A 12,038-nucleotide genomic window follows, 5' to 3' on the forward strand; every position below is an offset into this window, starting at 1 on the left:
AGGATGGATTTTAGAAAGTCTAGGTTCTAATATTCGGAGAAGGCAATGGCACCCCACTCCAGTACTCTTACCTGGAAAATCCCATGGACGGAGGAGCCTGGTGGGCTGCAGTCCATGGGGTTGCTAAGAGTCGGATATGACTGAGCGACTTCACTTTCACTTTTCACTTTCATGCATTGGAGAAGGAAATGGCAACCCACTCCAGTGTTCTTGCCTGGAGAATCCCAGGGACGGGGGAGCCTGGTGGGCTGCCGTCTATGCGGTCACACAGAGTCGGACACGACTGAAGTGACTTAGCATAGCATAGCATAGGTTCTAATATTACTCACAGGCAAGGTATCTCTAACTTGACATTTTTAGGATTAAAACAAGTCTCATAGTCTATTCAGGCTTCCCGGGTGGTGCAGTGGTACAGTCCACCTGCCAATGTAGGAGATGCGTGAGACATGGGTTCAGTCTCTGGTTCGGAAAGATCCCCTGGAATAGGAAATAGCAATCCACTCCAGTATTCTTGCCTGGAAAAAGTCCATGGACAGAGGAACCTGGTGGGCTGCAATCCAAAGGGTCACAAAGAGTCAGATATGACTGAGCATCCACACACCCACGCACACAAGCAGTCTGTTCAATTATTAGTTAGAAATAGAAAAAACAAATAGGAAAAATCATAATTTACCTAGTAGTATTACCTCTCACTCTTCACTTTCATGCATTGGAGAAGGAAATGGCAACCCACTCCAGTGTTCTTGCCTGGAGAATTCCAGGGACGGGGGAGCCTGGTGGGCTGCCGTCTATGGGGTCACACAGAGTCAAAACGAGTGAAGTGACTTAGCGACAATACTCTTTGACATCCTAGCCATACATAATATTAATTCCAAGTGATTAATAGAATGGAAATGGAAAAAGGCTCCTATACTCACCACCACCAATTGGAGTGGGTTGCCATGTCCTCCTCCAGGGGATCATCCCAACCCAGGGATCGAACCCAGGTCTCCTGCATTGCAGGTGGATTCTTTACTGTCTGAGCCACCAGGGAAGCCCAAGAATACTGGAGTGGATAGCCTATCCCTTCTCCAGGGGATCTTCCTGACCCAGGAATTGAACAGGGGTCTCCTGCATTGCAGGCAGATTCTTTACAAGTTGAGCTACCAGGGAAGCCCATAAAAAGGGGTACAATATATATAATAGGTTATATATCTAGGAACTGCCACACTGATACTGAGCCGGACCCTGTGGGGCTCCTGGGGACAAGGCCTTTCTGTGTCCATCTCTTTGATTACAGGAAACAGCCTTCACTCAGCTTCCATGAGCTTCCCTGAGTTCCAGTGGGCTGAGGCAAGCAGCTGTTAATCAGGGAAGGGAGGGGGTGCAAGACCAGGGATAAAGAGTCAAGAGCAGCCTTGGGGCAAGGTCCTGATTCCCCATCAATGAACACACACAACAGTATCTCTGAGCTATTTTGCAGAAACTGAAACTCCCTCAGGTGGGAAAAGTTAATGATTAAGGAGGGCATGCTGCCCACAAACAGGTAGACCCCAGACCAGTTGGACCTCAGGTTGATGATGCTGATTCCAACTTGCCTCACCACCCACCCGTCAGAAGAATGTCCATGAAGTGAACCTCTTTGAACAATTACTATAAAACTTTCTCAGTCTCTTCCCCAAGTGGGAACACATGGTTTTGAGGGCATTAGCCCGCTGTGGCCCCCTTTGCCTAGCAAAGAAACAAAGTTATCCTTTTCTATTACACCCAAAGAGGAAAAAAAAATCACTATCTGAGTAAAGGAAAAATTACTACCTTTAAACCTTATGTACTGTGGTTGAAAGATAACTTACAGAAATAACTGACATTAATATTCCTTTCTGAAATGAGTAGAAATCCACCATTTAAGGTTAAACTTGAAGAAAGATCTTTAGTAAACACAACACATTTATAAATTTTAAAAACAATTCCTTTGGGACTTCCCCAGCAGTCCAGTGGTTAAGACAACGTGCCTCCACGGCAGGGGCATAGCTTCCAACACTGGTTGGGGAACTAAGATCCTACATGTCCCAAGATGAGGTCAAAAGAAAATACTAATAAATAAAAATAAAACAACTCTTTCATGCTGAAGGTTTTCTGGTACATTAAGCATAGATTACTTTATCAATTTATCTCATGTTATTTACATTTACACATCTTCTCCATGGGAGTTTTTCCATATAATGATATCAGCCAATTTAAGGATTTCTGAGGCTGTTTACAAACAAGGTTTTACCTAGTGAATCCTTTTATGGATCCAGAAACTAAGATTGGGAAAAGCCTTTTCCACATTCTTCACATTTTATGATTTCCATCCAGTGTGTAGTCTCGTGGGTTTTTGAATGACTGAGACACAAATGGGATTTCTGACATTTCCATCAAATTGATAGGTTTCTGTCCAGTGTGAATTCTTTCATGCACATCAACATAAGGGGAACAGAAGGTTTCCCTTTTATTTCCCATTCCCAAACATTCAAAGTGTCCCCTCTGTCAACTATGGGTCCTTCGATGTATTTTTAAAAATGATGGATACCGGTACCATTTACCACACTGGTCACATTGATATGGTTTCTCTCCAGTGTGACTCCTTTCATGTACTTTAAAAGAACTGGGATGAATGAATACTCTCTCACATTCTTTACATTTATAAGGTCCATCCCCAGTATGTGTTATCATGTGTTTCTGAAGGGTTACATTCAATAAGAAGGCTTTGCCACATTCCTTACACTTATATGGTTTTTCTCCAGTGTGGATTCTTTCATGATTTCGAAGCGACCAGGCAGTATTCAATACTTTGGAGCATGTTTTACATACAAACGGTGTCTCTCCTGTGTGATGTCTTTTGTGTGCCTGGAAGGACCTCAAACGTTTGAAAGCTTTACCACACTGCTTACATTCATAAGGTTTTTCTCCCCTGTGAATCCTTTCATGTATTTCAATAGTTTCAGGACTTTCAAAGGTTTTTCCACATTCTGTACATTTATAGGGCTTATGTCCTTTATGAGTGCTTTCATGCATTCGTAGGTGACTTGGATAAATGAATGCTTTCTCACATTTCTGACACTTGTAAGGTAAATCTCCAGTGTGTGTTCCCATGTGTTTTCGAAAAGTTGTGTGCCACGCAAAGGCTTTGCCACATTCCTTACATTCATAGGGTTTCTCCCCCGTGTGACTCCTCTCATGGGTTTTCAGAGCACTAGGAAAAATGAATGCTATTCCACATTCTTTACATTTATATACCTTCTCACGGTACTTTCGGCGATCTCCTGATCTGTTTTCAATGTGACATTTCATGTGTCTAGTAAGGGATGAATGATACATGAAGACTTTCCCACATGCTCTGCATTCCCATGGTTTTATATCACGAGTTCTCTTCACATTGGGAGTTGGAATAAGGTTGAAGCTTTCTTCAGAGGAATTAATGTCTTTCTTTTCAGAGTGTCTCTCTGCCTTGGGATTTCTGTAAATCATGAGAATACTATTAATGATTTTTTTCCTTAATTACATTATATTTATTGTCTTTATTATGATTTATAGGAATAGTGAGGTTTTCTATCTTGTGTGACTTGGTAGAAGTCAAATAAACTGAATGCTGTTAACAGGACTTTCCCTTTTTTATTAAAAAGTAATATTCAAATATAGGCTTTATGAATACTGACTGCACACAAACTATATTTCAAACACAGAACATTTATATCACATTAAAGAAAATTTGAGGCAGACATTCTCTAAAAACAACTAAATTTGAAGATGGAGCTATTTATTTTGTTTGCTTCCTTTTAGGTTTTCATAAGATTCTCACATGAGACATGCTTTGTACTATACATATGGCTCACCGTAATTTTCTCTCCTGGTTTTTGTCCTGATCGTCAATGTCCTGATCTTCCTGTTTTGCTTCTGAAATGCAGACCCAGAAAAAAGATCCCAAAGTATTAGACATTATAGAACGTTATGTCCATAATGAACTCTGACACCGCCCAGTTTCTTTTTTTTCTTTTCACCTTCCTGTACATCTTGTGGGATCTTAGTTTCTTGACCAGGGATTGAACCAGGGCCATGGCAGTGAAAGTGCTGATACTTAACCTCTGGACTCCCAGGGAATTCCTTTTTTTCCCCCTGCTTTCTTTACCAGTGTCCTCTCTTTCCATATTCCATATCTCTGAACAGTACAGACGGATAAGAAACACTTGCTGTCTAATTGACAAAGCGAAGGAATTCTTCATTCTTACCTACTGAGACTACATTCCTGAAGTTTTCCCGCATCACATCTCTGTAGAGTTTCCTCTGTGAGGAATCCAGTAAAACCCACTCATCCAGGGTAAAGTTTACAGCCACATCCTCAAAGGCCAACGAGTCCTAAAACACCCAAAATATGTAACAGTAAGATGCATGAGACAGCACTAGATACCCACACTCCATTTACAGGAGGGTGATGTACTATTTTATTGTTTATAAAGAGTCATTCTATGACTTGATCATGAAAAACTTACTTTCCACATTTCCTCAATAATTTCAAGAAATGAAACCATTTACACATCATTTCTGTGGTCACAGCGTCACTCCTATCACGATCATAGCAGAGCCAGAGAATGTAGGGAAACATTAGAAATCCTATGCAGATGGAATAAATACCATTTTAGGAATCATTTAGTTCTTGTGAAAAAATTCTTTCATATTCTTCCTTATGGTCTACAATTTACAGTACCCCATGGGGCAGAGGATCCAGACTGCATGAGGTTTCAATGAATAAAAAGGCAGCGAAAAACTGGATGGTGTTTTCTAGTCCTATCACCTAACATCAGTGCCCAGGTGGCCTGCAGAACTCAAAACTTTTAACAAAGCCCAGCTGGCCATACTGTCCCAAGGTCCTCCAAGTATTTAGAAGAAATCACATGCAGTTGCCTGAATGTAAGTACTCTTCTGTAAGTACACTGCCTTTAAGTTGTGTAATAACTATCACAGAGTCTGTTTTTCCTTTTTTTCTATAAAAAAAACTTGATGTAGGTAGGAAGCGATTTCAAACTTAGACCTCAGTTATGGGGAAGAAGCAATAATACATTAGGGACATTCCTGGTTCCTAAATTATATATTTTTAAAAAAGTGATATTCCAGTACACGGTTTATGAATACTGGTGGTTCAGTATTTAGGAATCTGCCTGCCAATGCAGGAGTGCTATTCGCTCAGTCGTGTCTGACTCTTTGCGATCCCTTGGACTGTAGCCCACCACAATCCTCTGTCCATGGAATTCTCCAGGCAAGAATACTGGGGTGGGTTGCCACTTCTGTCTCCGGGGTCCTTCCTGACACAGGGATTGAACCCTCATCTCCTGCATTGCAGGCAGACTCTTTAGTGTCTGAGCCACCAGGGAAGCTCCCAAAACAGGAGACAAAAATTCAATCCTTGGTCAGAGAAGATCTCACATGCCCCGGGGCAACTAAGCCTGTGGGCGACAACTACTGAGCCTGTATTCTAGAGCCCCGTGCTCTCTGTAACAAGAGAACTAACCACCACAAGAAGCCATAGAGAAAATCTGTGCACGGAGCGAAAATCCAGTAAGTTAAAAAAATAAAAAATCTAGACCACAAAATTCCTATACTCAGGTGCCTCAGGGCGGCTTCCAGCCAAATTTTAGAACATATAGGGCAATTATGTGCTGGAAAATCTCTTTTTCATCACACTCTTAACAGTACACCCTGAGCCTTACTGCCCTTAAGTCATAGGTTAAGAGCTACAGTTTACAAGAGAGTTCACCAATGTCCATAATATCCTGATGGTGAATTTTCTCATAATTATAAAAGATGTAAGACTTTCATCATTGGCTTCCTTCAAAAGGACATGAAGTCTCCATCCTGCAATTTCAGGAACAAGTGTTTCCCAGGTTGCCACTACAGCCACTGCCAGATGACAATGTAGTCTGGGATTTGTGAATTTGGAAGTCATGATTCTCCATGTCACAAGAGGAGAATAAGAAACTTGAAATGAACAAGTCCCCCCAGAGTCATGAGAACACTGATTCAAAGGGCAAACTGGTGTCCTGAAAATGGAAAAGAGAAAAGAAACGACTTTTTAAAAATGCCCCAAATATTCTGTTCTTAGAGCCTGTTACCAAAAAACTGTTTCACCAGAGTCTCACATAAAGACACACACAAAAAATATATATAGAACACAATATCCATGACCCTCACGTGACCTTCTAACAGAAGACTTAGATACATAGGATGAAAATAACTGAAGGAGAAGAGATACAAGAATAAGTAACAACCGGTAAGATTTTGCTAATACTAATGATGAATTTCAGTTGAACAAGAAAAATGAAAACACCTAAAATGGAGATGAAAGTGTATTATAATCAAATAGAGAGAAAAAAAAAAGGCAAAGAGACTATACTGTCAGAAGGTAGAAATACACTTTTGATATAGAGAAACAAAGCCTAGAATCAACTTGGAGTTCTTTTCAGGAAAACAAAAAATACAAGCAAGAACCAAATGGACTGAAGTATTTAAAGACCAACACACACAGAGAGAGTAGAAGGAACTTGACAAAATGATAAAAAGGTCCATTCTCCAAAAAAGTGTCTTTCACATGTACATACATAGCAACAAAGCGGCAAACTATATAAGGCAAGACATGAAAAATGCAAGGAGGACTCCTGGGCAATTACCTGGAGAAAAAACATGATTAGAAAAGATACATGTGCCCCAGTGTTCACTGCAGCACTGTTTAATAGCCAAGACATGGAAGCAACCTAAATGTTCATTGACAGAGGAATAGATAAAGAAGATGTGGTACATATATACAATGGAATATTACTCCACCATTAAAAATAAAGCCGTCTGCAGCAACATGGATGGACCTAGAGAGTGTCATCTTGCCTGGAGAATCCCAGGGACGGGGGAGCCTGGTGGGCTGCCGTCTATGGGGTCGCACAGAGTCGGACACTACTGAAGCGACTTAGCAGCAGCAGCAGCAGCAGAGAGTGTCATACTGAGTGAAGTCGGACAGAGGAGAAATATCTTATCATATCCCTTACATGTGTAATCTAAAAAGAAATGATACAAATGAACTTACTTATAGAACAGAAACAGACTCTCAGAATGAGTTTATGGTTGAGGGTGAGGGGAGGAGACAGAGAGTCAGGGATGGACATATACACACTGTTATGTTTAAAATGGATAACCAACAAAGACCTACTGTATAGCACATAAAACTTTGCTCAATGTTATGTAGCAGCCTGGATGGGAGGGGAGTTTAGAAGAGAATAGGTACATGTATATGTATGACTCAGTCCCTTCCCTGTTCACCTGAAACTATCACAACATTGTTAATTGGCTATATCCCAGCACAAAACAAAAAACTAAAAAAAAAAAATTGAACTGAACAGCACCATGAAACAATTCAGTTTAATTGTAATCTAAGAAATGATCAATGCGACGAAAGCAAAATTGACATTCTTTTCAAACACACATGGAACATTCAACAAGACAGAAAACTTTCTGAAACATAAAATTAACTTAAGGGGCTTCCCTGATGGTCTAGTGGTTGAGAAACCACCTGCTAATGAAGAGGACGCAGGTCTGATCCCTGGTACAGGAAGATCCCACATGATGACGGGGCAACCAAGCCTGTGCGCCACCACAACTACGAAAACTCGCCCACACCCACAGCCTGAGCTCCACAAGAGAAGACACCGCAATAAGAAGCCTGCACGCCGCAACTAGAGAGTAGCCCCTGCTCACCACAAGTAGAGAAAGCCCGTGCTGCAAGGAAGACCCAGCACAGCAATGGCACCCCACTCCAGTACTCTTGCCTGGAAAATCCCAGGGATGGAGGAGCCTGGTGGGCTGCAGTCCATGGGGTCGCTAAGAGTCAGACACGACTGAGTGACTTCACTTTCACTTTTCACTTTCATGCATTGGAGAAGGAAATGGCAACCCACTCCAGTGTTCTTGCCTGGAGAATCCCAGGGACCGGGGAGCCTGGCGTGCTCCTGTCAATGGGGTCGCACAGAGTCGGACATGACTGAAGTGACTTAGCAGCAGTAGCAGCAAACTGTGGGATGATGCAAAAGCAGTATCTACAGAGAAAATTATGCCATCATCAAATACACTCAGAAAAAACAAAGATCTGTAAACAATAATGCAAGCATTTATCTTAGGAAACAACAAAGAGAAGAGCATAAAACCACAAAGAAAGTGGAATAAATTATAAAAATCAGAAAGGAAATTAATATAATTGAAGGAGAAAAAAATTTAAGCCAGATCTTTGATGAGATTAATAACACCGATAAACATCTAGTCAATAGACTACAAGGGTAGATAGAAATTATTAGTATCAGAAAGGAACAGAGAGGGAAATGAAAATTTAAAAGGATTTTGTAAAATCCAGCACCCACTTATAACCACAAATAAGTAACAGAGGGAATATCTATTCCTGGTGAAAGAAGATATTCATGAATCCTGTAGGTAAAAGCAAATATTTATTCTCTAGGGCATAATTAGGCTTCCCAGGTGGCTCACATGGTAAAAAAATCAGCCAGCCAATGCAGGAGATGTGGGTTCAATCCCGGGTTTGGGAAGATTCCCCTGAAAAAGGAAATAGCTACCCACTCCAATATTCTTGCCTGGGGAATCCCATGGACAAAGGAGCCTGGGGGGCTACAGTCCATGGGGTCCCAAACAGCTGGACACGACTGAGTGACTAACACTCACTTTCTACACTTCACTTATCTCTGTGAAACATCTGAAAGTTTCTCCAACAATAGATAACTGGAGTTGCCGAGACTGAAAGAAAATCAATTGTTCTCCTATAGATCCACAGTGAACTTGGACAAGGAAGGAAAGGCAATTCAAACAAAATCTTTTAAACAAACATGGCTGGAAATAATGGATATTCACAAACACACACACACAAACAAAACAAATGTAGACACAGGATTTATACATCTCACCCAAAAACCCTGAAAACGTATCACAGATCTAAATGTAAAATGCATAAGTGGGACTTCCCTGGTGGTCCAGTGGCTAAGACTTCATGTTCCCAAATGCAGGGGGTTCAAATTCAATTCCTGGTCAGGGAACAAGATTCCACGTGTCAAAACTAAGACCTGGCACAGCTAAATAATACGTAAATAAATGAGAAAATGTTTTTTAAGATTCAAAAGTAACAAACTTCTGGAACATATCATAGGATGACATCTAGGTCACCTTAGGTTTGGTGATGAATTTTCAAATATAACAACAAACACAAGGTCTGTAAAAGAAAAAAGAGTAAAATTTCACACCATTAAAATAAAAAAAAAGTCTCTTCTATGGAGGTGATATATGTGTACATATAGCTGATTCATGTTGTTGTACAGCAGAATTGTAACATTGTAAAGCAATTATAAAAGTGAAAGTGTAGTCACTCAAATGAGTCCGACTCTTTGTGACCCCATGGACTGTAGCCCACCAGGCTCCTCTGTCCATGGAATTCTCTAGGCAAGAATACTGGAGTGTACTGACATTTCCTACTCCAAGGGATCTTCCCAACCCAGGGATTGAACCTGGGTCCCCTGCATTGGCAGGTGGGTTCTTTACCACTGAGCCACCAGGGATGCCCTAACATGGGGGGAATGGAATTTGGTACCCTTACCATGGAAGACAGGAGCTTTCTTTCAAAACAAAATATACTCAATATGTAAATTAAGGCCCACAATCACACTGTTATTTGTCCAAATAAGGTTGACTCATATTCACACAGAACCTGCACATAAATACCTGTAGAGCTTTATTCACAACTGTCCTGAGTTGAAAGGTAAGCAAGATATCTTGCAAGAGTCAAATAATCAGCAGTATATCCACATGATGAAATTGTTGTTCAGCTGCTCAGTCGTGTCAGACTCTTGGTGACCCCATGGACTGCAGCACACCAGGCTTCCCTGTCCTTCACCATTTCCTCCTCAGTCATCCCCTTCTCCTCCCGCCTTCAATCTTTGGCAGGTGGATTCTTTACTACTGAGCCACCAGGGAAGAAATCAAGCTATGAAAACACACCAGGAAAGCTCAAAAGTATATTGTTAACTGAAAGAAGTCAATCTGACAAAGCTATAAACGGTATGATTCCAAATATATGAGTACCTTCAAGTACTTCCCCTTGAAGGCTCCAAGGGGGCCTTAGCCTGAAAACACTGACCTCAGGCTCTGCTCTCCATTTAAAGGGCTCTCTACCACCACAGAAATTTTAAATATACAAACCCTGTCTGACTAATTCAGGAAAATCACTCAAATCCAATGTTTATGTGGAAATGAGAGAAGAAAACTACAAGTCACTTTTACTACTCCACCCAGAAAACCCCAAGTATCTATTCCTTTCAGAAAATATATATCAATTAATATTTCCAGGGCAAGTTTATTTTCTACATAATTAATCATACTTGAATACTTATAGTCTGCAAGTCTAAATCCTATAATGCCATTTGAAATCAACCAACAGCACAGTCCAAAATAAATCACCAGACTCATTCAGGGAATAAAAAATAGTCAAACAAAAATTGTTCACAAGTGGAATGTAATAGTAGAATTTATTCCCCCCTGAAATTAACCTCTCTTAGCTCTTACCAGGTTCTATTAATTAAATACATTTTACACTATTGAAAAAAAAAAAAAGAAACTCAAATTAAGGACTAAATCTTTTGAACGGGAGTTAACATAGTGACTGACAGGGTAGATCCAGAAAAATTTTCAAAAAATCCTCTAGGTGGGCTCCCCGGTGGCTCAGAGGTAAAGACAGGAGACATGGGTTCCATTCCTATTCTGGGACGATCCCACATGCGGAGGAGCTACTAAGACAGTGCTCTAGAGACCGGAGCCAACTACCTGGCTCACCTGCCCTGAGACACCTGCTCCGAGGCGGCAGGGGTGACCACTGCAATGAGAAGCTCAAGCAATGCAGCCAAGAAAGGCCCCCGCTTTCCGCTACTGGAGAAGGGCCCGCGCAGAGATAAAGGCCCAGCACAGCCAAAAATGAATAGATGAATTAAAAAAAGAAAAAATCCTCCACGAAAGGACTTCTTCTAGGATATATGTTCTCAATAAAAAAAAAAAAGAAATCGGGAACGGAAAGGATTTCATACAACCTACTTTCCAGTGGTTATTTTCGCGGCTTGCCACTCAGGTAAAATATCTACAGACCGCCCCCGCCCCGCCCCGCCCCGCCCCGCCCTGCCCCGCCCCTTGCAAACATGCCATCCACAACTCCGCAAACAGGATGAACAGTTAGAACATTGCTTGTGTTTAAATGCAACGCAGAGACAAACAGCTGATAAGTAATTTGAATCGAAGAAGCGAAATCGACTTTGAGAATGAAGGGAGCGATCTGGAAATTTAATGATTCATTGCCAGTCCTACAAAGCTGCTCTAGAGGGCTAAGGTGTTCAATTTTAAGAGTCCACTTCCCAAATACTCGGAAAACTCAAAGGAAACCCAGCGCTCCCCCTCTCCTTCCTGCAGAAGAGATGGTCTGGAACCCCTCAGACAACAGCTAATCCCACGACAGAACCCTGGACATGTCCCGATTGTCCCCTGAAGACTGTGCACGTGGTCAGCGCACAATCTAGGGGAGAAGAGGGTCTGCAGGCGCAGAGCCAGCGGGCAGAGGCTTCGGGGCGGAAGTTTCTTCCGGAAGTGACAAGATTGGACGCCCGGGGACCCGGCTGCCGGCCAGCAACCCCGCTGAGAACCCGAGGGGACTGAGATCCGAGCGGAGCCCCAGACAACGCGTATCTGCACACTCCAGGGGTGAACACGAGGGGCCAGGTCAAAATGGCGGGTTTCCGCCGATTCCCACTAGTCCTACCGCGGCGTCCGATGCCCTGGTTAGCACACTCACCATTTCCAGGTCTCCTGGGACTGTCTGAGTCCCTCCCAGAGACAACCACCAGAGCGACAGAAGATGCAGGAGAATGACCAGGGGAGTGAACCAGACAGAACACGAAACCTGCGCAATGCGAAAAAGAAAGGAAGTCCACGTAGCGGGACATCGC

At 42.1% G+C, this 12,038-nt stretch overlaps 1 protein-coding gene across 1 annotated transcript in view; it reads right to left on the minus strand.

Annotated features, from left to right (window-relative positions):
• Positions 1–12,038, minus strand: part of LOC129625390 (zinc finger protein 564-like) — a 60,450-nt gene extending 48,412 nt beyond the window's left edge. Inside the window, exons 1-4 of the mRNA XM_055543703.1 lie at positions 11,885–12,038; positions 4,248–4,374; positions 3,855–3,915; positions 3,259–3,478 (exon numbers count right to left, since the gene is read on the minus strand). Coding sequence (XP_055399678.1) covers positions 3,259–3,478; positions 3,855–3,915; positions 4,248–4,374; positions 11,885–11,887 — 411 coding nt within the window. The 5' untranslated portion in view covers positions 11,888–12,038. The remainder of the gene's footprint in view (positions 1–3,258; positions 3,479–3,854; positions 3,916–4,247; positions 4,375–11,884) is intronic.

This window comes from Bubalus kerabau, chromosome 1, assembly GCF_029407905.1.
Source record: "Bubalus kerabau isolate K-KA32 ecotype Philippines breed swamp buffalo chromosome 1, PCC_UOA_SB_1v2, whole genome shotgun sequence".
Classification (NCBI taxonomy): Eukaryota; Metazoa; Chordata; class Mammalia; order Artiodactyla; family Bovidae; genus Bubalus; species Bubalus kerabau.